This window comes from Melanostigma gelatinosum (assembly GCF_949748355.1).
Source record: "Melanostigma gelatinosum genome assembly, chromosome: 1".
Taxonomy (NCBI): Eukaryota; Metazoa; Chordata; class Actinopteri; order Perciformes; family Zoarcidae; genus Melanostigma; species Melanostigma gelatinosum.
The window spans coordinates 6,699,155-6,725,945 of NC_136634.1; the positions used below are offsets into that span (position 1 = coordinate 6,699,155).

The 26,791-nt window shown below is 43.3% G+C and overlaps 1 protein-coding gene across 5 annotated transcripts; it reads right to left on the reverse strand.

Moving 5' to 3' along the window:
• Window positions 1-1,626: 1,626 nt before the first annotated feature.
• On the reverse strand, window positions 1,627-26,543 carry tead4 (TEA domain transcription factor 4). 5 transcript variants are annotated; one of them, XM_079275156.1, is made up of 11 exons: window positions 26,407-26,534; window positions 15,600-15,664; window positions 14,342-14,404; window positions 12,766-12,900; window positions 12,172-12,215; window positions 11,840-11,901; window positions 11,512-11,642; window positions 10,801-10,974; window positions 6,374-6,514; window positions 5,212-5,364; window positions 1,628-2,848 (listed from the first exon to the last, which is right to left on the reverse strand). In XM_079275156.1, exons 1-11 carry the CDS (start codon window positions 26,411-26,413, stop codon window positions 2,735-2,737), a joined length of 1,089 nt encoding a protein of 362 aa, XP_079131282.1. In that variant the 5' UTR covers window positions 26,414-26,534; the 3' UTR covers window positions 1,628-2,734. The 5 variants fall into 5 exon arrangements, with proteins under 5 accessions (XP_079131283.1, XP_079131282.1, XP_079131281.1 ...); XM_079275155.1 differs by having other exon boundaries at window positions 1,630-2,848; window positions 14,333-14,404; XM_079275158.1 differs by having other exon boundaries at window positions 1,632-2,848; window positions 14,333-14,404; window positions 26,412-26,543.
• Between the last annotated feature and the right edge of the window lie 248 nt (window positions 26,544-26,791).

A 26,791-nucleotide genomic window follows, 5' to 3' on the forward strand; every position in this document is an offset into this window, starting at 1 on the left:
GCTCCACACCCAGCCGTGCGTAATGCGTGCAGGCTCCACACCCAGCCGTGCGTAATGTGTGCAGGCTCCACCGCGGCAGAAGCTGCTGACCTTCTGTAAACGTGCAGGACAATGTTGAACTCAATCATTTGAATTGCATCTCCACATTGCAGGTGTTACTACACCACATATCACTCATTGTAAAGTAGATCTTGCTTTCGTTTTAGCACAAATTAAGCTTGAAAATTCCAGCAACCTCTTGTTTTTTCTGTCCGTCTGTTTTGAGCGAGGTCAGACATCAGAGAGTGGATTGCCATAACTGGAGCAATCTGCCTGCACTCTTTGTATTTGGGATTATCACAATAATCCGTTTGCTCCCTGCTTTTGTATTTGCTACACCTGTTCAGCCGTTTCTCTCACCCTTTGTGAGCTTGTCTCTCCATCACTGTGCCACCTTCTCAGTTTACACCCAGTTGAAAGAACCTCTTTGCACAAAGAGCTCATGGAGTTCAGGTGCTGGGCTGCAATTTAAGGAGGAAACTATTCTGTAGAAATGGTTTGAAATAGAAAACAGTAATATATTCAAATGGAGAGGATACCATTGCATTAAATCAGTCTGAGCTGCCACTAAAAAAAACTTGTTGGGGTGCCAGATTACATGTTATATGTTAACCTCTTTGAAATGGATTTTCTGTCATTTTATTACCAAATCGAATATGCAATATTCTAATAAGTCTTTACTGTATTTAAAAAGGAATCACTAACATATCTAGCCTGTGCCCCAGTTGGATTTTAGCGGGATCTTTACACCAGAATTTCTTCTTTGGTTTGTTACACAGACTGGTGGATTATATGGGAACTGGCATTTAGTGGCCTCCAAGCAAGAGTGTAGTTTTTTTGTTGATATGTTAAACTCAAAAAACCAACCTGAGTATCAGCAATATCAGATGGTGAATCGTTTAGACTGGCTTGAATGCTCGAAGTTAATGTGGACAGGAAAAGAGTAATGACGTCTCAAAACCACCAGATGGCAGCGTTCACTTCCATTGAACGATGCTGGGTCACAACTCCATACTGCACACGGATACTTAGCAATATGTATTATACTTATTCTAATGTTTTTGCAGTTAAGATATCAATGTACTTTTGCGCTGACGTTAAAATAATACAGAATGTGCAAATCATACAGTAACATTGGAAAGACACTGCCAATGACATTTCTCAAAGAGAAAGCAGAATGTTTTTACAAAGACACAATGAGTGCCGAAATGCTGAGTTGATTTATCGACGAGTGGACTGTCAGAATTGTAATCACCAGCCATTTTGGTGAGGTATAAATTGACATTTTTGCTTGATGAATAACTGAAACAATGAAACATGTTCTTACTCCAGCCTCTCGGATCTTCTTCTGTTTATTATCTCTGTGAATGGAATGAATATCTTTAGGTTTTGGACTGTTTGAACAAGCAACTTAAAGTTGTCAACTTTGGCTCTGGGAACTTGCAATGGGCATTTCTCTTCTTTTCTGAATTGTACAGTCAAAAATTCAAAATAATCAACAGATCAATTAATACTGACAATAATTGTAAGTTGGAGCTACTCACCTTTTTGGTTTCTGATGTCTTCCTTGAGCTGAAGCGCCACCATTAGTTCTAATGTTCCTTCATTACATTTCTGCATTGCAATATGGGACCTTACTGCCCATCAACAACACATTCAAAAAATAAAGTGGATTCCATGTGCAGAAATCTCTGGACATATTTACATTTGCCATCTCTGAAGCACAACAAACAGAACCTTCCTCAATGATGCTGTACTATAAAAACAGAACAGAGATCACATGATCCAATATGAGGACAAAACTCTGCACATTATCTGTACCGCTATGAATACGCCACATACTGCAGACAATTGAACAGAATGCAAAAAAACTCGGCAACAGAGGAGTTATGTAAGAAACACTTGTATTTTCATCTGACACTTCAGGGCAACTTACAGTTACAGTCAACCTCAGTAGTCAGCTTACAGATCCAAGTCAGGTTCAAGTTAGCAGTGATATTATGTGCCTTTCTCATCAAAAACAGTAAGACAATACAAGAGACATTGAACATTAAACATCAAACAAAGTAAATGCAATAGCTCTTTTACATCACTTTAGCCTCTTATCTTCATAACTCTGGTTAGAGGAGATGGATGTGGCACTGTACATCATATCTAAAATAACACCAACTATTGGCACAAAAACAGTGATATTCTCGGTCTACTTATATTATTTTTCCCCATTGTTATTTATATTTAAGTCACTAGGTGGCACCCTGAGGCAGCCAAACTCCTCTGTAGCAAACATCCCCTGCACATGCATGTGTTTAAAAGAATTGAAATCAAAAACAAGCACTAGTAAAAAGAGATGAAAAACACCACCAATGACAACTTTCTCATGCAGGTCTTGTTTGGCTCCTTTGGTATAGAGACCACAGCGCATTATGGTCCTCTTCTATTTTTTTTTATTTTTTTATTTATTTGCCACTTTTCACACAAAGCCTGTTTCAGCTTCCACAATCCCAAATCCACCTCTTCCTCAGCAGTGACAGTGTTCCTGGGCATGCTGACAGAGCCAGCGTTTCTCTGGGCTTCTGACCGAGTTGTATGGTTTCAGCTTTAAGCTTACGGAGGGAGTAGTCCATTGTTTAGTGCTGTTGCTCACTGAGGTGCTACAATGGGCCTAGAGCAGGTAAGTTCCAACTGTGAGACTTTGTCAGTCTTTGACGAGCCTGTAAATATGATGCTGTGCGCCGTGCTCACTGGTGGACACCTCGAAGACGTAGGCTATGCACAGGAGGGTTTCCAGTGTGTCCCTGTTAGTCACCACCTGTGGACAAAGAAGACACAAAAGGTACTGCTCAGTCAAACTGTAGGGGGGGGGGTAAAAACCCAACTTGGTTACCCGTACTTTTCATTTGAATGTGTTCACATTATTCTAGTTTGTGGAGAAGCATGTAATCCGTTGTGCCTTTGAAAAATCATTCTGAAAAAATATTTTTTTCAAAGTATATTTTATATAAAAAAAATAGGTGTAAAAAAACAAATAATCTAAAAAGATGTGTAAAGAAATGAATTGGTTAATTATTTCACCTGCTGTATTTCTGAAGTCTTTTGTCAATGATTCACCATCATGGATGCAGTGGATGACATAATTGACCAACATGTGGTAGTAAAATCCTAATATCAGCCCAACATGTTGGTTTAAATCAAATTCATTTCATTTACTTGTGTTATTTAAAAAAGTGTTTGTTGTTTTGGTAGAGCCATGGCTTTCCAATGCAGTGTAAAGCATAAAGTATGTTTCGGCATGCCTTTAATCATTTTCAAATGTGAAAAATAATGACAAGCAGAAATAGTACGTTCATTTAATTCAAATCTAATGAGAGCAGCATATGATTCAGTTTCTTTCTCTCAAACACAATTCAGCTGCTTCTTCGCAGTAGCTCGACACCAATCACTACATAATCTAACACACCACTACCTAATAATAAATAACTAATGATGCATGATCTCTGGTCCAAATGTTCTTCCATTCTATGTGCAAGGCTGTAATGTGTATCGACACATCAGGGAGGATTGTGGCGACGCAACAAGCATAAAACTAGCACACAACTCCATCAATCCATGCATTGAACACCGTCGTACATGAGGCGTATCGATCCATTGTGCTCAGCCTTGCCAAGTGGAATCTGTGAGTGCACCCATCTGTTGCCTTTATGTATGCGCATGTCTGTATGTGTGGTTATGAGCCGTTCATGGGTATTATGAGCTAAATCAGCCCATTGAGAAACCTAATGACATGCTGCCATTTAGCCGTCAGCGTGGGCTCAATATGGCCATTGTCCCTTCGCCCAGAAGGAATGCAGCCGCCAATGGAAGGAACACCGATGTCTTTGAACGCTGGTGTTGAGGACCACTTTGTGGTGATGCACTCGAAGTCTATTCGCCTCCCTCTCCCCTCTGTTCGCTCTCCAAGGAGCACACCGACTCATTCAGAAAAGTCCAATTTACAGTAGAATGGATGAAATATTTAAACTCTGCAAGAAACCACAAAGGAACGCTGCTCATAGGCAGAGTGGAAACATTCCACCAGCTGCCTGTCAAGGTTACCCCATCGGAAGTATTCCATATTCCTTTAGAGAGCGGGTTCAAAGAGCAGGTTCTCTGTTTCACACCGTTTACGACAATGTCTGCAAAAAGCACTTTGAAATTGAAAGGAAGTCCACATATTGAACGTCCCTGTGGTCCTGTATGCTTCCTCTCCTCAGAAGGGTATGAATAGAACTATATGAATGATGGACAATGTGTGTTTTCAATGCATGAAGGTGCTGCAGACAATGACTCGCATCCCAATACATTTTAAGTCAGCTCTAAGTCATGGCCCTTTGCATCTCAAGCAGAATTTTCTGAGCAAGACTACGGCAGCAGACCTAATACATTCTGCTAACAGTGAATGTGATTAGGTGTTGGCAATAGTTATAACATTATGGGAAATATGTAAATTTAGAGTAAGACGAGTTGGTTGATACCACTCTCATACCGTATGTTAAAGATGACGCTGCTGACAGCAGCCTGTTATCTTAGCTTAGCATAAATACTGAAAATGGAGCTGTCCAGGCTCGCTCTTTTCCTCTGAAAATTAAACAAATGTGTCGGCAGGATGGGAAGAACCAGAAAACTTGCTGTTATTCCAACTTTGGAGTGTTCACACATCTTGTGGTCAGACAAGATAAATAACCTAACTTGGCTTCTTTGTTGTGTTACATTATTGTAATTGCTCGTAAATAAGTGACACAAATAAACAGTGTATAAACTAGGTGGTTTGATTATATTAGAGTTACTGTTAGATTTTATTTTGATGCAACTTTATCTGCAGTTTGTTGACACTTCTGAGGTTCTTTTCTACTGCGGGGAAGTATAATCTCAGACAGATTACTAGTCAGAGGCTGACGTGAATTTCTTTCCCCAGTTAGAGTCTGTTTGTCACAACACGGCTCAAAACCAGATGTCTTGTCCGGCATATAGCCCCTAAACCACGAGTTGTTGTTTTTGTATATTTTCCAAACGATCACATTATTACTTTAATATTTAACAGAATAACTGAAACATCTTATGTAATACCAGAAGAGTAATCCCCAGCTTTGACACGTTCAGGCTGCAGAATATCCCTGGTTGCTATGAGTAGTATACCTGTAGGATAGTGAAGTTCTCCAGTACGCTGTTCATCATGTACTTCTCCGGCAGGTGTTTAAGCTTGTGGATAAAGTTGATCATATATTCACATAAAGGGGAGCGGTGGATTCGAAACACGTAGCGTCCATTCTCAAAACGTGCATACTCCGTCTAGAAAAAACAAATGCAATTCACAATCAAAGCGTGCAGTCCAACATATGAGGACATATACCGTGTGCAAAGATCATTTAAAACACATTAAAAGGACAAAATGTGAAATCTATTGTAAAGCAATAGGGATACATATTCCACTGAAAGCAATTGGATACATTGAATGTGAACATCTATGTGATAAGCTGTAATATAATATACTTAATGCAGCATATGGCATGCCAGATATGACAATAAACATATTTCTTGTGACAACAGTAATCAAATCATGAAGCCATTAAATAGCATCATGTGGTCGACTGAGGCAGATGGCTCTTCCTAGGGATGTGTGTGTGTGTATGTGTTTATATTGTGCAATCCATCAGAAGCAGGTGGGGGCAGGGCCACTATTGTGTCTAGTTAACGGGAAGCATAACAGTTCGTCATGCTGGGGAGATGCGTTAATCACAGATCAGTGGCAATTGACTGGAATCCATCTCCACCAGAAGCAGTTATTCACTCCTCTGGGTGGTGATGGTGGTTTTTTGACTTGGTCATAACCTCTTAATGTTAAAATATTACTCATCTATTGCATCACAATCAGTGATGCAATCTTCTTTAACTGCAGCCACATACGGTGTTTTAGTTTCCTGTTGATACTTGTGGGAGCTGTACTATCCGGAGAGGTTTGACAACCTGATACTGACAATGCATGCTACTGCCTTTATACGCACACTATAATGAGACTGGTCACTGTGCCTGCCGTCAAAAAGCAGTCGAATTAAAGAATTCAATATGCTGTGTTTTCTGTATTTATAATTAATTAAAAGTTTAAATCATCAAAGTTTGCCTTCTCTCCAATGTCAGAAATGATGAGAAATGGTTGGAGAGCTCATAAACGTTTGTGTTACAACATATGTAACTTTAATATTAGTAATGTCTCATAATAAATGCAGGGTAAGTGCCTGTTATAGAGGCATAGTTTAAGTTTACAAAATAAGCTTGATAACCCCCAGTGTCCTTGTCTTACCTCCACTTTCTCCACCACCTGCTTGCCAAAGGAGCAGACTTTGGTGGATGAGGTGATAATCATGTTCTCAGAGCTCTCGTACTGACTGGAAACACCATAGAAGAAGCTGCTGTCATCCTGCAGGTTTATACTGAGGTCCGCCTAGAGAGACGAAACAGATCACATGTCAGGATCAACTAATACCAATACACACCTGTCAGTCTGACCCAGAAGGAACCATGATTGCAGCCGGTTGGTGTATGTATGAGGACTTACTGCCCCCATTTACCTGAAGACATGTGTGCTACACGACACACTAGCCTGCTCCACAATTAGCATCTAAAACCTCAAGGATATGAAGGCCCAGATCCATAATCTATAACAAAATATCAGGTTCTACTTTCGGCTCATAGATGTGGATATTAAGGTGTCATGTGTGTCAATCCGACAAAGACACGTCACCAAGAGTGTAACAGCTCAACGAAGCTCAAGGGTGATTCTCTGCAAAGCCAAGAGGCATCTACTGGCCAGATCCTTGTTGAGCCAGGATAGCACTGTCAAATCCAGCCTCCAGATTCACAAGGTGCTGTGCATCTCTTTGTGTGCACGTCGTGCAAGACAATAACAAAGACGATTTTTAGATATTCAAGGTAAAATAAAAAATACCTTTTTAAACCCTTAAAGTTCACATCCACAGTCATATTTTGTACATATTTAATAATATATGCAAAAGATTATTTGTTCATATTTTTATATCAAAATCCATTAACTGTAAAACAAAAACATGATGTGTGCTTACGTAAGCTATAGCACCAATCAATTTCAACCAAGAACACCATGACATCTGTCTGTAAATCAATCTGCAACTTTTAGTGTTGAGGGAGGTGTGTGTGTGAGGAGCCACAGTCCTCTGTAGCTCCGTAAACATGGGGCGGTGTAACCATTTGGCATGACTCGTATTCCGTACCTCAGTTTGGCTGGAAAAATAGTTAACAATGAATTTAAAGGTAGCGTAGAGTCAAGTTTCCTCATCCTCATGTGGATGCAGATTCACCTGTCGCTGATCCCACGAGTTCAAGTTTGAATCGAGGCAAGTAGCATATAATCTGATTTTGGATCAGACTGAGGTGTCGTTTCCTCCGTCAGACAGCTGGGCTGTTTTACCTTTTCCCCTGTCGGGCTCTTGTCTCCTAATGGGCCATTGAGACACCGCTCAGCCTCCTCTCATGTCTTCATCACGCCGTTCATCTTCATCCCTGGCTCATGTAATTCCTCTATTTGTCTTCATCCCTTGGGCCTAGTGACCCTCCCCAAACCACCATTCCCTGCTTCCCTAACAGCCTGCGAGGGAATTCATCCAATTACAATCAGCAGCGTGCAATTGGCTGATTAGATCACGGTGGGCAGGCTGGCTGTGTAACAATTTAGCAGAGCCAGCTCAAATCGGATTCCCTCCGCACTTCAAAGGCGCGAGACAATCCGTTAGGACAGGGCCACGGGCGCTGAGAGGGTGAGGAGGAAGGTGGGGAGCGGGGCAGGGCGGCCAGCAGCCGACAGGGGGGGTTTGCTGGAAATTCAATCTAGAATGCCATAGCTTTGGAGGTGGGCCAGCCGCCTGTCACCGTCACCATGCCAACCCGCGCCTCAGCAAACCCCCGAGTCATGACCTACCACGCGGTTGTCCCACTGCGGCTACATCAAATAGCCTCTTCCTGTCTTTGACAATGGCGTAAAACAAGATTATCGTATTTTCAGATGTGTCGAGGATTTCATTTTGCTTATTTTCATGGCCGAGAGCACGGTGTTCTTTTTCAGTGTGCAGGGCTTTGAAATGACCAGCTGACCTGTAGCGTTTCTGTGTTTTGCCACGGATGCCTTGAGAATTGGAGGAGCCCCTTAGGAGACGATAAGCTGAACGGACTGAGAGGGGACAGTGTTATAAACATATGTCATAACTGTTTGGACTCAACAAGGCCGTGACATGAATTAGGAGTATTTCATTGGTGAATGACTTGTTGCTTACATGGCCCCCTGCTGTTTCTCCTGCCATATGTCCATCCCTATGTCCCTATTTCTATCTTTTGCTGTTTCTTTATGATATATGGAGTGGCTACTCACCCCCCCCCCCCCCCCACACTCCTGAATCAAATGCCACGGCTTGGCCAGCTGCTCCTTCAAAGGACTGGAGAAGACTTCTTCCAAAATGGTGTCACTCACCAATGTCTTTTATCTCTCTACAATAAATAACGTGGCAGTCAAACATGTGAGAGGGGTCATGTTATGCGTACAAAGCCACCTGGCGGCACGAGATTGCAAGGCAACACTTTGGACTTGACATTCAGTCTTCGGCACTCTGAACCACAGCAGTTCACGCTACGTAAGACTGTATATTACATTACATTACATTGCAGTCATTTAGCAAACGCTTTTATCCAAACGATCTGATCACGGGACTACCATTGTTCACTGTGGTATTCTGTGGTGGCAACAGCTCATCCCTAGAGGCTGGATGTGTTTGGGTCACCTGGTCTGCAGTACATGCCGCAGGTGCTCCTGAAACAGCCCTGCCAGTGCCCCAGTATTAGAGCGGGAGGTTATAGTAGACGGAGAGCATGATCGGCACGATGCCTAACCTCGGACAACCTCTCAAGGCTCAGTCAGACCGCACTTGTCCTTTCGACTTCAAAACATGAGTTTATTTACGCCCAGACTTACCTCCACCCGTAGTAGAGAGGAGCGTTAACACTGTGCACCATACTGGCAGGTCCCCACAGTACATTGACACTGAACATTGACATTGATTGTGCACTCAGAAATAAATATGGCAGCTTGTTCAATGGAAGGAGGAGATGCGTGCAGCAGTGCTGTAGTCAGCACTCATTCATGCCCATTCATACAATTCTACCTGTTTGGGTCCTTTTCTATTGGTCTGTGCTTGTCGATGACTGTGTGCAAAAAGTCAAAATTGTACATTTTTATTTTGAACACCAAAGTGCCTGACATCCATTATTACCTCACCGTCTCTTATCTGTGACACTGCAAGACAAGAATTCTGAGGACAGGACTGTCTGGAGGAGTTTCCAAGTACAGATAAGACGTTTAAAACCACAAGCAAAGCTTGTGCACAGGTTTTTATTTCCTCGCCTTTAGTTATAAAGGGTCATCAATCCAATGTGCTTGCACTGCAAATCACTGAGTAATCTAAATAGTGTGACGTCTATTGTCTTGTATTTTCTATCAATTATGCTTTGACTTCCTTTGTTGAGCCAATCCTTGTTTTGGGCAATCGGTGATTATGCTGTAAGTACTTCGTTAGGTGATCATATATCTCAGACATTATGATTGAAGTCTCCAATTAAGCTCTTCATGTACAAGGAAGTAGCTCAGCAGCTCTAGTTGCTCTAACTGTATGTAGATGTAAAACTAAAATGCCATCATAGTAAAAAGTAGCAAAACCTTTGAATAGATTTAAAATAACAGTCACTTTAATAATGCGTCTCTCTCTACACATGCAGTCTGTATGTGTAGAGAGGTGTCCATGAGGTAAAGAGGGAGGGTTTGAAATACGTGCTGTGCATGACACAAATAGGAAAGGTCTTGTCCTGAGGTAAGGCAAGGTGGCCCGATCAGCTGAGATGCACAAAATGGACGTGTCCAATTCCACTTGTACTTCTGTGTCCGTCTCTCGCTCTGATCTCTTCTCTAATGCCCACTTATAGGTTGTCAGTTTACATATTTCTTCTGTTTTCAACGATATTACACATTCTCCTCCATCTGTCATCATTCCTTGGTCTGCGTCTTGTCTGTGCGTGCGTGTTGTTTTGGGGGGGCTTATCTAGAAATAAGTTTGAGGGGGGGGTCTAACAGCGCCGAGACAGGTGCCTGGTCTCACATTTCCTCTGGTGAAAGATCAGACCTGCCACTCTCCCCAAGGCTGCTGTCACACAGTCACACACACACACACACACGCACGCACACACACACTCACACTCACTCCCCTCACAGTTATATACAAATACACCAACGCCTAATGCGTTCTTTGCCGGGATATGAACCAGCAATCAGGTCACGGGAGCGATGCCTTTCCTTTGAAACTGGCTTTAAATCGCACTTAAGTTCCTTTAACCCCAATGCTTAAACTATCTCAACACAGTTGACACCGCCAAGCCATTATCAGCCAGCAGGTGCTACAAAACATGAACCAGAGTATTCACTGTACTCTCACTTGACCGCCATGACTCTGGGAGGATTATAAGCTCTTGTGATGTATGAAACATACCCCACACAGAGTATAGGACTGAGCTTTACATAAATGAAACGGGTATTAAGTTGAAATTAACGATTTATCCGCTGTAATTAATTGAAAACAAATGAATGGGAACACAATGGGATTGGACTGATCTGAACTTGACTAAAAACGTTTTTAAAAACCCACAAGTCTATTTTACCCAGAACTTGACGAGAAAGAAAGCGTTGTGTGGCCCTTTGTCGAACAGGTCCTTCAGGCCTCCTTTCTTCTCTGGGAACTTGTCGTAGATCTGTCTGATGTCCACAGACTCCAGATAGGCGTCGCTGTAGCTCGGGTTGGACTGACCAATGTGCACAAACAGGTGCTTGTTAAACTGGGGAGACAAAAGTGCATAACAGGAGATGAACAGAGCCAAAAATGACAAGTGTCCAGTTTGCTAAATTGCCATCAACGCCAGGTGCAGTGTTGGGCGCTCCGGGACATCTGTTACTTTGGGCCTGTTCCATTAAAACATATTTATTGTAAAATCCCATCACCTGTCTCAAGGGTCCCACCCTTTCTTTCCACTCGTCCTATTCATAAACATGTGATGTGATGGTGTGTATTTGATTTTTGTGTTTATACAGATTATCCTGTGATCGTTACGAGTTACTGTCATACACACCAGGAACTGCAAGTAACAAACCATAATATCCAGTCTTTCCCTAGACATCTGTGACCTCAATTTATAGATTTAATTTCTTAATTGGAGTCTTGTTGCCACAAGCTGGCTGAAAAGCCAATTTTTGCAGATGATCAGGCACCTGATGGATAAGAACTATAGTGATAGAAAATACATCGAGAAATGAAATACATTTTTGTGTTGAGAGTAAAAAACCGAACAAAGTTGTACCCCCTCTCGTCGACTCACATTCTCTGGGTCCTGAGGTTGCTCCAGGAAGGCGGAGAACTCCAGCATTCGCAGCTTGGAGCTGGCAATACATCTACCCTGCCAGGGGGGGGTACCGGGAGACATTGACAGCCCTGCTGTGCTTTCATAACCTGCGGACAAGAGGGCAGTGTGTAAATGTGCGGTTTCAGTGCAACAATGTTAAACTTTAAAAAAGGAAACGCTGCGATATTTGCAGGTATTTTCTCTGAGCTCTGTGCAAGCTCTTCATCGCGAGCCGGGTTGTCTCGTCACTTTGCCGGCGTGACAGCCGTCTGTCAACACAGCAGGGTGGAGAAAGAGCACCCACCTGTTATTGGGGTCGGGCCGGACGCTTGCATGGCGTAGCTCTGCTGGGAGAAGGGCTTAATGCTGGAGAGACGGGACAGACAAGAGAGGGAGAGGCATGTTATGCACCGGCTCGGCCTCATGACCCCATCGCATGTACTAATTGGACCGCGTGAACTCTAAAGACACAGGCGGCAGAGTGGTATGCTGAATGTCAGACAGCTGAAGACTTTTCTTTATAATTCTACTGATATGTTTCAGACTGAAATTTATCTGATGGTTATTAAGCCGATCACATGAGAAATCACTGATGGGACACTGTAGCATGACAGAGTAGAAGGATTGACGACTCACTCTTCGTGGCCTCCCGGCTGCCCTGGAAGTGCCCCGTGCCAAAACTGTGAGGGGGAAACAAAAACTGTATTACACAGTTCCACCTTGAAACTAATTCTCACATATGACTTGTGTATTCTGCTGTTCAAACCAGAAGCACCGAGCGCTTTCTTACAGGAAGTAAAATCAAGTTGAATGTATCTTTGACACACATACGCAATAAATGAAACACCGTTAAAAATGAATTTATCTCCAAAGTAACAATCATCAGAGTTCTGAAGAAGACAAATCATCAGCGTGCAAATTACAGGTTGATGAATCTAAAATATGTGAAATTGTAAAAAAAAAAAAAAAGGGGGAAGAGTCTCAAATGTCGAGAATTCAAACAAACTGAATTTACAAAGAGTCTCAAGACAAAACTAACCAACATCCAGAGAAATCAATGGACATATTACAGGAGGACGGGTGATGAAAAATACTGTTAATTGGCCACAATTAGTAAACCACAGACTTTGGGATGAAGTCAAAGGTATTTTTTCATTAGACGTGGCAACTGCTCCGCCTTTCAAGCCAATCTGAATAAGATGGCGTAGGGGACGCTGGTAAGGGACTCACCCCACCAGCAGTGGGATAAGCCGGCCTAGACAGGCCCTGGAGAGCCATCTTGTTCTGGAAAGCCATGGGTGAGATGATCTGGGCTGAGGACATCGTGGCCATACTCTGCAGGGCCTTGTCTTTGGCAACCTGGTCCTATGGGGGGTGGGGGGGGGGGGGGCCAGAGAGCGAGACAAACAGACAGTTACCCAAAGGGAGAGCACTCATCAGACTCCATTTAAGTCGGCGCCCCACTTCCCCGGTAACACAAGCAGAGCCCTAAAAAGGGAAATGAAGCATCGAGGCCAGCTTGCATCATCGGTGAATCCCTGCCAGGCAGAGAACTGAAGAGAAGGCTGATATTACAGTCAAGGGCCTTTGGGTCAAGAGTTAAGTTTATTGCTTTGGCAGGGGCAAGCCAGTGATGACAACTAGCTTCTGTTGGAGGTCGTACTGGAAGACGAGGCAGGGAAAAGGCTGGTATGTTTATGTGCTAATAATTGCATCAAAACTTCTAAATGCCACTGAGTTTAAAATGGTGCGATAGCTATAAAATTGCCCTTCCTGTGCAACACTGTAAAGTGATGCACCTCTTGTTTTTGAATCCACTCCTTCAGCAGTTTCCAAACCACAGAGGACTACAAGCACTTGCCGCCCAGCCCTAATGGGCAAGGCCACCGGGTGCATTCTTCTTCCCAGAACTGGCGAACACAAGGGCATAGCTGAAATATGGGGGGGGTACATGTGGTCGGGATCTCAGTTACACCAAAGACTTATTTAAAAAGGCCTGTCACAGAGGCCAACCCTGTGACCAGTGCCGGGCCCTGCCAGCTGAACCCTCATGGCTGCCATCCAAGGTGAGGGAGAGTCCAGTTGCCTGCTGCAACTGCGAGTATGCGGGTGTACGTGGACGAGTAATGTAAACTGAGAAAGTACTGGGGGGGACAGGGATGTGTGAGCTCTCAGCGTACCACACAGGAGAACTTTTATTGAGGTGCTTGTAATACTTGGAATGAATAATGCAGGGGTTCATTTGCTTCCTGAAAATTGCGTTTGGTTCATCTTGTTCATAATCGTGCACACTAAGCCTCAGGCCCCCTGAAATATGTTCACATTTCATCGAAATGTGCCAGCATGCCATTTAAAACCAGCATCAATTAGAGGGCGCAATTAAAACAGCCAATTGTTTGTGCCTTTGCGTTAATGGGATGTGAAGACATGGCAGCGCAGGGGCCAAAACATGAAACTTCATTATAAGAGGGAATAATATAGAGTAATAACGTTTTAACCCTCTTTCCACCTGCTGCTGCTGCTCAACTTAAATCAAATCAAATAATATGTTTTAAAAATGCACCATACTAATCACACCCTTCACTCAGCTATGACCTGTTTTCCTCCTCTGGCAGTGAGCACAAGCAAATCTGTGCAGGTCAGACACATGGAGATTACAATTTGTGATTACAAAGTGATTTGATAAAATCCACAGATCCTTAACTTTGTTTCCTCACACGTGCATTAAAAAAGAAGCAATTGTTAAATCTTTCGTAACACATTCAGTGAATAAAAGAGCAGAAAGAGGTTGACTCACGTAGCGTACCTTCAGCTTCACCTGGATCTCCCTGGCCTTCCGTCGGGCTAGAACCTGGATGTGACTAGATACCTAAAGGAAAGACAACACAGCAGAGATGAGCATCGCATTCATGCGACATGTTTCCAGCACAAATGTGTGGCTTAGTGGTCAACACTGTTGCCTTGAATGAGCAGGTTTAGAGAACAGATGGATTGAAGCTCAAAAGAGCTTCAATTTACCGGCCTCGCCAATGTGGTAAAAATTCCTTTGGTCCATGTGGCCTCATCACACATGTACCGTATGTGTTCCTTTGTTTTATTATTCAAGCATTTTTCCATCACAAAATGAACACGCAAATATTATAAAGCCAATTAGCTGGGAATAGGATCTAAAAATAGCGCCGACTGTCTGGTGGTTGGTCACACTTTGGTCTAAATAAAAAATATAAAAAAGCCTGAAATTCAAATATTGATATTCACAATCCTCATCAGTCCAAACATCTGAAATAACCTTGTTAGGCAAAAATGATATACACTGGTTAAAGCAGCACCTTCAGGCCATGTGAGCCACACCACTTAAATACTGAAATATAAAAATAACAAAATATTACTGAACTGTTTCTATTTTTTGAGTTGCGTTGTGTTATTTTGCCCGTCTCGCAATTCATATTACACAATAATACATTTGTTGCTCCATAACACTGACTCTTTGTTGGTTTATGTTTTCTGTCAGAGCAACGTTTTTAAGAAGCTGTACTGCCACACAGCAGTCCATCATTTACTGTTGTTGGACCAGCAGGTGTCCCTCTATCCCTCCAACCTGTCCCACCATCCATTTCTAATCCTTCACTGCCCCCCCCCCTTCCCCCTCAAATCTCCACACACCTCTTTTCATTCACACACTGCGTCTGCCAGGTGACTTAGCAGGGACCGCTACTCCCCACATCCATCACTGCCCATACATCAGCCCATCCATATCAGATACCACAGTGAGGATCGAGTTCCAAATCCCCCGCCTCAGTCTCCCATCACAATCCCCGTATTCCCCAGCTTCTTTACCCTTCTAACAAGCACCAGATCCAGGAGGTGGTGAAGAACCAACACCGACACATGATCCTATAGCATCTGTGCATTGGGCCCTGGCCCTAAATCAGTCATCATCTCTAGCCCTCCAAGTATGAGGGGGTGAGAAGCCGGGGGGGGGGGCATCACTCAGCAGCGGAGGCCTTTTTCTGGAAGGGTTCAAAAATAGGGGCTGCTTCAAATGACATTTGCCGAGAACTTACCTGCTTTCTGGTCCGTGTCTTCCCTGTGCGAAGTTTGATGTACCGTGCAATCAACTCATTTCGTCCTGTAAGGGACCAGAAAACAAAAGCACTTTAGTATTTGGTATCATCAGCGCTTGAAGTGGGAAAAGTTAAGTTCCAGTACTCCCCTTATTCACATGTTGGCTTGTGTATCAGCCAGTATCACCGAATCATTGTAACATTAAACAGACACTTCAAGGCACCCTTAAGCGTTCGTAGGAAATGTCATTTCAACTACCTCATCCCTTGGATGATTGAAGACTTTTCTGTTTGCTGCGGCCTTTAATTGAACCAGATTAAAGGATATTAATCAATTTTCTGCATTTCTGTATTTTACTACAGTATTTTATTTCTTACACTGCTTTTTTGTGTTTTAATGAATGTTCTTAATAGTTTTTAAATCTCTTGTTGTTGAAATGTGCGATACAAATAAACTTGCCTTGCCTTGGAAGGGTCAAGCAAACCCAGGACTTTCACCCAGGAGAAAGCTATTCCTGTCCCGTGTGAAACCATGTCAACATTAACTTATTTTACCTTGGTTAGTTAACAAGCTTACTTATTTTAACCCAAACTACAATCTTTTCCGAAACCTTACCAAGTACTTTTTTCAGGATAAATAAAGTTTGATCTCATCGAATCCCATCAACTCTAAATTACAAAACAAAAACTGGAGAAAGTCTGATGGTCTGGTGTGTTGTACTTGAACTGAAACTGAGGGGCTAATGTTCTTGGTGCGGAGGAATTCAAATGTTTAACAAAGCTGAAAATTAACTCATCATCAGTGAGCCTGCCCTGCATGCCTGAGGGAGGAATGAGGAAATGTATATCCACTGTATATTTCTGTGCACATATTCATACAAATACCTGTATGCTGCAGTCATTGAAGTCACTGCATGATCAGGTAAAATGGCTGCTTAAACATTTTCCTACTCATGTCTGCGTGTGCACATATTTGGAAGAGTTTGCATGCATGCACATACAGATGACACGCAAACGCACGTGCCTAAAGCAAGAGTCCAGGCTGTCAACGCTGAAAACTGTAAGTATATCCCCAAGTATATACATCTGTCTGTGCGAGAGCTTGCATCAGCCTGAGCCTGACCCGCTGAGTGGGCACTGAGCTCGTATCTCCACAGTGAGTGTGTGCCTGCGCACTGCCACTGCTGACAGGCAGGTGACATTGGCAGAGCAGGTGGAGGCTGCAGCCATGCGATCCTTGGACCGGACTCGGGACAGACACGGCACAGGCCGTGGACCAAAGGGGGCCCAGTCTGGTGAGGCAGCCAGGCAGCTGGTGTGTGTGTCAATGTTTATGGAATATGCCTTTACGCCTGCAGTAACTCTCGGGCTTGTTCCCCCCCTCCCCTCCATTTAGTGTCCGGTTACAGTTGAGGTTAACGGTCATGTGGTTTCTGCTCTAGTTTAATGACTTAGATTGTTAAACACACACAAATAGACGTGTATGCATAAGTATATAAGTAACGGGTTGGGAGTGTAATTCATGAATAGAATAGTAACATTTTGTAGTGAATGTAGTTTTGACAAGACATGGTACAGCATGGGGGAGCTCTGTACTACTGCCATGCAAGTCTGTGCCATTTAAGATGGACTGAATAAAAGCTAGGCGCTGTTATAAGAAGTAATACACACACTTTTGCAAGCATAGTGCAAAAACAATAAGTCGTTTCTGACCCCGGAGAAGCGGAAGATGATGGATGGGTGTATTCATTGACGGATAATTAAATCAGAATCACTTGCAGTAATAACTTAAGTCTTTAAAAGGAACAGTGTGTGGAATTTAGGGGAATTTATTGGCAAAAATGGAATATATTATAATTAAGTATTTTTTCTTCAGTGTATAATATAAATTAATAACTTGAAAACAGAAAATGAATTCATTATAAATATAAATAATTGTTAGTTATGTAGAGAACAGCAACTTTACAAACCGGTACTAATAAAAGGGAGGACACACACACACACACACACACACACACACACACACACACACGATCAGTTTCAGAGTGACTCACACAACTCCTGCTCTCAGAGGAGATATGCTCTCACACAGGTCCACAAACACACACGAGTTTGCACCACCTCTTAAACACAAATTTTTTCCCTTGGCACCACATCTCCATGTGAATTAACACACAGATCAGTCACGACACACAACCCGTCAGATTTTCCCTGACATAGTGACGCTTGGGTCACAACGCTTCGTAAACCGGCCAATCAGGCGACCCCAAATGGTGAAAAGAGGAAACCTGAAACTTGGATGAACCCCCATAAGAAATTTTATCAGCCAATAAAAGTGATCATATTTTTTCGCGGAACGCAAGACACCCGTTTCTTCCCGGTGCTCATGTGAACCGCAGTTTGCTCCGACATGAGCTTCCACGTAACGCTTTTTGAAGGCATTTGAGTTTTGTTGCTAAGTCACTACAGAAACAGCCTCGGCTGGCAGTTTGTAGACCCAGCAGGGTGACCTACCAGCCAGAAGTCGGGCTCAAGGGTCCAACTTTATAAGGCTATGAAGAATACGAGAGGATTTACCAAATAATATGCATGTGATTGCTGAGCACTCAGGCTGATCGCATCGATTTCTGGATGACTTTCTAATCTTAAGAAAACCTACTTACATGTTAGCTTTCATATTATGTTGGTACTGTAACTTTATTTTGGATGGAGGCTTTTTAAATATGAAATCAGTATTATTTAAAGGATAATTTAGGTTTCATAGTTTGGGGTATCATTTCCATTGTACTTACTTCAGCACCGGTCCCTATGGCCAAACAAGACCAGCGGCAAAAGGCTCTTAAAAGGTGGGGAACACATCTTTTAGAAATCCCTGAATTTATCCCCCAAAAATGCTGTGTTCAAGAACAGCCTTCAGTGTACGGTAACTGTGCCACTGTGTTGTTGTTTGTTTTACCATACATGTATGCAAGACTCCATGGAAAGCAATATTGATAATGAGTGGATTATCCTGGTTGAATAAAGCAAATTGAATTTAAACTTTTAAAATATTAACATTTGTAAAATATGGACTTTAGCATCAGCCAAGTTACATTAGCAACAAATCAGTATGAAATACATTCATCACACAACAACAGAGTGACACTATCTGTGAATGAACCACTGCTGTTTTGGAGAGCAAAAGAGGAAAGAGTGGTCCTTGTAAAGTTCCAGGACCCTGAAACACGCACACACACGCACACACACGCACACACACACACACACACACACACACACACACACACACACACACGCGTATTACCCAGCCGTAGAACTGCCTTTGTGTGAGGCTTTTGTGGACTAAACCACTCTCTCAAATGCCGTCCACTCCAGTTTATACACACAGTCGCACACGAGACACAGACTCACACATTTCAGCCCGAGTCGCGGCATTCGTTCCGTCTCAATCTTATTTCCCTTTCAGAGCTGTAACTCCTCAACCGTTTCGTGTTTATCGGGAGGTGCACTCGCCGGGCGATTGTTTGAGCCCCTAAATGCATATTTCTTTAATTCCCCAGGGATTAAGAAAGTGTTCCACATTTCCTCGCAATCAAACTCGTTAAAAGACGAACAGAGAGCTTTGTCAAAGTCCCCACAGTACTTGACCTAAAATGAACATTAAGTTGCCTCTATCGAGTTACAGCAGCAAGTTCTTTCAGTTCCCAGCAATTTATCTTTTGGAAACTTCACTCAGTGTACAGTAAGATGTACATTGTGTATCCAATCCAATAGGGATTTTCAAAATAGCAGACACAGATGCGTGAGCATGTCTCCCCAGATGAATAAAAACCTTTCTTGAATTCAGAAAACCAGACCATCATTTTACTTTGGGAGCCAGACACTTTTGAAACTCCAATGTTATATCGATCAACTTTAAAACCACAGAAAGTCAAGTACAACCAGGAAAGACACTGAAATGAGAGTTGTAACATTTCGCTGTGAAATCACAAACGTGCGTGTCTGACAGGATAAAATCGACACTTTTTTGTTTTCTAAATTACAATGAAAAGGTTTTCCTTTTCAAGAACAATGATTTCAAAATGTATTCCACCAACGACAGAGCAAAGGTCAACCTGCTTTATCAATAGGACGGTATCCCCATTCAAAATGAGCCAGGTGTGCACTGCAAGCATGTAAACAACAGCGTCATTAATGGACTGTCAAAGATGCTTCGCTTCATGTTCTCGTATCAGATGCCCTGCCACTCCTAGTGTGAGTGCCTGGGGAAGGGCCCCATCGAAAATACCCTCCAACACATCCATGAGATCAGAGAGGGGACTCAGTCACACAGCGATGAGATCATGATATCTAATGGGAGTAGCACAGGCAGGAAACTTGTGCCAGCCAAGGCTGCAGGAAAGTCAGTCGGAACATTATACCATCTAGCGGCCCACAGTTTGATGTTGTTTATTACGCTGCCCGCAGTCACAGACTTATCTGGGGGAAATCTGATTCTGGAAACATTTGTTAAGGGCATGAAAGGTGGCCGAGTCGGAGAGATGCAAAATCCAAGGGATACATGCTGCATTGTGCAATTTAGAAAACATTGTAATTTGTGATTTTTAAAAGGGAATATTTCTGTTGCTGCTGCTCGATGTTTGAACCATGTACGTATTCGAAGAACCTGTGCCAACTTTCCACTGCATGGTAGGAAGGTCTCTCTTTGATTTCTCTTGGTAACAACACTGCAGCCATTCCTGGAGCCATGATGATGCTAAAAGGCCTTACAAACACTGTTTTACCGGGTTTCCTCGTCCTCAGGCCTGTTGGTAGAGGTCAGGGGGAGGTGGATGGGGTTATTCAAGTCAGTATCCCTTCCAAAGTCAACCTCCGGGCCTGACTGGTCGTAAATCTCTCTCTCTCTCTCTCTCTCTCTCTCTCTCGCTCTCTCTATGCCCTGTTTGTGTGTGTACAACAACCCCCTATGTACATAAACCAACCACACCACAGGGAATGATCAGTTCATCACCCGTTACCACATTTTCACAAATTAACAGTTTCTGACAAGATAGAAACTGACAAGATACAAACTGCCATCCTCTCTGAAGACACATCTGCCAGCCATAGCTTCCCTTCAACAGCACATATGCCCCAGCGTGTCTGCTCTGGAAAACAAAGGTCACATTTAGGCTGCAGGAATGTCTTGGCTGGGTGTTATTTCCCTAGAGCCTGGACGCAGCCTGCTGAGCTCTCAAAAGATCTCGACCAAGCCTCGATAGCAGCAACGAGTCAAGTACGCCAACAGTATAGAGCCTGAGATGCAACAGACCTGCTGGTCCAGCATCAACAGAGCCACCAACAATGGATCATTTAAAAATTAATAACTGGCACCAAAGACGCAACACAAGCAGTAGTTTGAAGTCAGATGCACCTCAAACTCTTTTTCATTTTCTTTTCATATGAAGTTGTTTTTGTCCAAATGAAAACCTTATAAGAAACCCTCAAACATTAACCAATGTTTTAATGTTACTTTAATAAAGTATCAGAAAACTCGTCTTCAATTTATGGGATTGTTATGTATTCTTTTCAAATTAGAAGAATATAATTGTCAAGTTATTATTAAAAATTAAGATAAGTGGTTCGTTGGTATTGTTAAATTGATGAATTTAAATTACTGCCTGGCTAGCATAACCTGAATTATTTTAGTCAGTGCACTGCAAGTCAGTTGAACAAACAAAAATGTGCAATTCAGCATAGATACACTGAGATACACTGAATCAATGCTATAATGAGAATATTCTAATTGTATACCGGAGCAGTTCCTTCACAGAAATGCCTCCAGAAATCTGAAGCTGCTTTTTAAGTCAACACAACTAAAGCAGAAGGTTCAGCACATTCACTGTTAATTAGTACAAAGTAATATAGTTTGTTTCAGAACATTTTCAAGAAACTATTAGAACATTTTCAGCAAATATAGGATCCATAGAATTAAGTGCTACTTTCCCTCCTATTCTCTTATGAGCTCCGAGGAAGCTGTGGTTTTTGCAAGCATGCATGACACCTGTGAGAGATAATCAGAGTCCTGCATTCATCCGCAAAGTGACAATTGCGCTGCTGTCCGAGCCAAATCTGAAGTTTACTCTTGATTTCTGACAAAGTATCGTATTTCTAGCAGGGGAGTCAATTTAACAGATGTCATGTTACATTAACACAACATGCCACAAGTGTCTTCGCAATCACAGAGATTTATGCATCGGTAATTTGCGCGAGGCTCGGCGTATTTCAATCGCACAGACAGATCAACAGATGTCCGACCCGTTCGGACCCTTCTACCTTTCACCTTGCTGATCCGAGATGTCTGGATAAAGTGACAGTGACAGCTCTGTTACATGGCTACCACTGCTCACCATGCCCTATCGGTTACACTGTGAGACGCAGAGAGGACAAGTATGGACAGAGAGTGACTGAGATGGAGGGAGCAGAGATGGAGGGAGCTCTACGTCAGCAGGGGGTTTCCTCGAAAACCCTCCAGAGAGCATCAAACCCCATGAGAGTCTGAAAGTGAGCGTCGGGACTCTATGCGAGGTGGTTCAGGTTCATCCTCTTGCTCATGTAAGGCATGCGGGTCCCCTACCAGTGTGTGTCACAAACCACTTGTCTGCCATGCTAATAAAAGAAAAGATATAGAAAGCATGTGTGTAAATGATGCACAAGAATATTTCCATTTGACGGAGCAGTGCAGCAATAAGAAACACGGAGGGGCAATAGACCCTTCCTCACTTCTTCTGGAGGCTTCTACAAAAGATCAACAGGTCAAAGTCACTGGTGAATTTCTCACTTTACTGCCAAAGTTTGACCCCGGGTGAGGACGCGCTGTTGCTTTCCACTGACCTTTACGTCACATTCTTAATGAGAATGACTTGAGGTCAGAACATATTTGCATCGCCTGACACAAACCAACGACGTTGCCCAAGCGAAGCTTAGTGGGAGCATGATTCATTGTTGTTCTCCACTGACACAAAAAATATGCCACTGCTGAGGGAAACATTGTTGACTTCATCCTCTTCACGAACACACGTTTGCTATTTTGTTTTGACAGGAAGCAGGACCCATCAAAATGTGAGAAAAAAGTGCTCCTCTCACAGACGTTAGGAAATCCAGTGAGATGAAACCAAACAGCTGCATAAGACATGATGCGATGTAACATTTAAAGCTGCCGAATAAAAACGAGTCCAAAGACGTCATGAAATAAAACAATTACAGAAGCACATCACTTACTATGGTAGCAGTGAATAAAGAGGGAAGACAATCACATTTCCAGTGGCACATTCTTCTAGTGAGAGCAGTCAGCATATTGGTTTCCACTACACTACACTACCCACTGTTTTTCCATTATTGCAGCACGAGGCCTTCTCTCAGACCACAGGGCACGTCACTCACTGAGAGCCACACAAGGCAGGAAATGTCTTCCTCGGCAGATGCATGTCGAATGACCAACGGAGCACAAAACCGCCACAATATCCGTGACACCGTCCCTAATAAGCGAGCTAATAGGTCTGTTGAGCAATGGGCCCAAGGGCCAGAGCTATGCACAGCATTGTGGGAAAGACATTTGGTGAATGTACCCGGAATATGGGCTAAAAACATTCCATCCAATTTAGGAATTTACAAGTGATAGAAGCACACATTCCCTCTGTTTCGCTGCTCGGAGACTCAGTATCATATTGTTTGGTAAAGAATGGCATTCATTCCTCTGACTGGAATTCAACCTATAATTTGGCCGACCGTTATTTTGCTAGAAGTTTGTTTCGTCTATGTATCCACATTTATTTAGCCCATGCAAGATGACTAAATAACATTTATAAAACCATCAAGTCGTGGCTTCATGTATGCCTTTAAAGATATTCTCAGCTGATATTTGATTTGGCTTCCGGATTTATGACCACCCATCAGCGCTTTAACAACATTAACAACACTAAAGACCCTCAAAGTGGCTTTGCATTGATTGTGGTTGCTTGAATGACTTGAGTTGTTGGCCACTTGCGACCCCAGGGATGGTGATAAAAGGGGAGGACAGGAGAGCTGCAGGGGCTGTAAGCGAAGGGCTGCTTCGGGGAAACAGCGGGATCACTCTTGCATCATTTCTCAAGTCATAAATCTGGATTTGCCACGAGGCTGTCAGGCTGAGCTCAGAGAGCAGCTGGAGGTGAACTAAAAGGCAGACGGACAAACTGACAGGAGTTGTTCATTCGGGACAAAGAGAGACAGTGAATCCGAAACAAAGAGTAAAAATCACAGAAATAACCGCATAGGTCTGGTACGCACGACCTCTACCTTTCTCACTGTAAAATACACACACACACACATACTGGAGACAGGTGTGAGAGCTCTGCGGCAAACCCGAGGCCATGCAAGACACCACGGTCCACCATGGTGTTTATTTGTCCACCAGTCCTCCTCCCCTCCAGGCGCTCAAAGGGTAAACGTCTATTCTGGTTTAGGGTTACAGCCGAGCTGCCTTGAACCCCCCGGGCTCCAGAGTGCACATGCCATTCCTGGCGGGCCAACGCGCTCCCTGCCGCGCATCACCTCAGTGCTTGCCTTGCCAAAAAAAAAACACCATCACTACCTTTACCCATCCAGCCACCCCACCCCCATCCCAGAATGAGCCACCTGCCCCACTCCCCTCTGCTCCCCCCAACTATTATTACAGGCTTTATAAGGGTTTACATGTTGATCAGAGGGTGGCCATGACCTCGATAGGTGGCTAAGCTATGCTAGGCAAAGCCAACAGTTGAAGGAGCTGTCTGGCACAGTGACAAAACAAGGCGATGACAGAGGCTGTCTGATAGCGCCACGACCTCCGTCTGCCCGTTTTCCACCGAGCAGATCCACTATCAAACACACGGGCAGGAGGACAAACGATGGAAAAGCCATCTGTTAGCAAACGTCTTTCAGCAAGATGTCGTAGAGTAATGTCACCTCACCTTCCCAACGCCTGTTTGGCAATGACATTATCCAAAGATTCAATAAGGAAAGACCTGCAAACCTCAATTCACTATTTTAGGATTGGATGGAAGGCAATAAAAACACATTTCTTGGGAGGGAACCAACAAGGAATCAATTATCTGTGGCACAATAGCACCGACAGCGTGATACCAACAGTTAAGGCCACATAGCAAGTAGATTACTTGAGACAATGACACACAAAGCTGGCATCCAAGCCATGCAATCACGACTGGGGAGGTTGAATTGTCCCCATTCCTCTGAACGCGTTTGGGGTAAGTGATTTGGAGAGAACTTTGGTAACAAGAATACTGCAAAGTACACTTCACTATCACTGCCAAAACACAATGCCACCAATGTCTGGCCCAAAGAACTCACTGTCTGTTGATGAAGCTACAGACAAATCCTTCTTTCATCATTTACTGTTCATTGGGTTGCCATTTTTTATGGATCTTCAAGGGCTGGATAGAAAAGCAGCTTTGCTTTTTCTGGACATGTCACTACATTGTTTTCACTCTCAAAAATATAATTTCTTCTTATAGAAGATGGAGAAATTGAAGTCTGCATGAGAGGCACATTGTGTATGCATGTGTAGAAGAATGAGTGTGTGTGTGCGCGGCTGTTTCTGACACATCATGCCATCATAGTGGAGCTGACAGCTGTCTACAGGAAACCGGAGCGAATCCGTGTGTGGCTGAGAGTTTGTGAAACAAATTGACCATATGAAGTTTAGTATATTGTGGGAAGTGTGGGGAAGCAAATCATATCTCACAGCTCAGCTCACAGCTCAGGTTCACAGCTTGTCTATTCACAGCCGGTAACTTCCTTTTCATTTAAGTCCATCTGAAATAAATATCTCACCCCAAATTAATCTTCAACCACAATATATCAATGACACCTTAAGCCTTATTCCATATTCAGCAAAACATACATTTCCCCACAGCTCTTAAAGTAGCAGGAACAGCTCCTTATTTCTCCATGCTGAAGAAGCCGTTAAAGGAGAAGAATGATCAATTCTTTGTAGCCAATGATGACACTTTGAGTTCAATATTTCAAAGCAAGTGTATTGAGGACAATTATGTTTATTATGTTTCATTATTATCTCCCCCAGGAGTACGACCTTTGGCGCTGCTCAAAAACTGACATTCACAGAAAAGTCTGGTGTCATTCTAAACTGTTCTAAACATTCTTCTGTTTTCTTCACCGCAATATTGATTGTAAGGGAGCCAGGAGGGACAATTGAGAAGAATTCAACTCAGTTTGGAAGGAGAGAGAGAGGCACACCAGGCAGATAAATGCACTCTACTGAGTGCACTTTGTTAGTTATTTTTGGAATTATTTTCCATCGTGGGCAATAATTGATTTCACCGCAATAATTGATTTCACCGCAATTTGTAGTGTTGTAATTTGTGGTGTGTCTGGGCCGTTACAGCTTATTATTATAAAACCCATTGCTGTAACTGATCTATCATAAGATTGCATCATTCCAGATCCTGCCTCAGTTGTCCCATCTATTGAGGCACAGCTTGTTTTGCAAGTCACAAGTCAAGACCAACACGTCCCAAGCAAAGTTCAAGCCCTAAAATATTCAAAATAGTCATTATGCGCCCCTCACCCAATTGAATGAAGTTCCAAAACTTTTAAACAGAGTTAGTTTCGTAAAATATACTACATCTAAAATGGACAGTGTGGTAAAAGAAAGGATTGAGCGTGGCTTTCTGGCTCGCTAAAGAGCATTATGCACATGAGCCGATCTTCAGGTTTATCATCCCATTCAAGAAGACAAAGGTACATGATAGTATGACGATAGAGGTGGGCGTACCGTACATCTTGCCCTCATCAGAGAGGATGATCTTCCTGCGGCCACAGGGTGGGTAGATGGCCAGGGCCTCCTGGAAGCTCTGCTCGATGTCGGGGCTCCACACGCCCTCCGCATCGTTCTCCAGGGGTTTGTCGAGTGCGTCCCCCAGCTCCTCACTCCCACCCCTGGGGGAGGGAGCCGGCACCCACTCCGCAGACGTGGTGGGACCACGGAAAGGGGACCACGGAGCAGGGGGTGGAGGGTCTGGGTTGGGGGAGATGATGGGAGAAAGGGAGAGACTGCAGGGAGCGTGCCTGGCTGTATGAAATCCACAGATGTGCTGATGGTCTGGATGTGGCAGGGCAGTCCTGGGAAAGAAAGAAAAGGATGATGAAATTGACATGGT

Coding starts and splice junctions, on each gene's coding strand:
- tead4 (XM_079275155.1), bottom strand. Junction 10,975..11,511: donor AACCTCAGGACCCAGAGAAT/GTGAGTCGACGA, acceptor TTGTCTCCCCAG/TTTAACAAGCACCTGTTTGT. Junction 6,515..10,800: donor TCTTTCTCGTCAAGTTCTGG/GTAAAATAGACT, acceptor TCGTCTCTCTAG/GCGGACCTCAGTATAAACCT.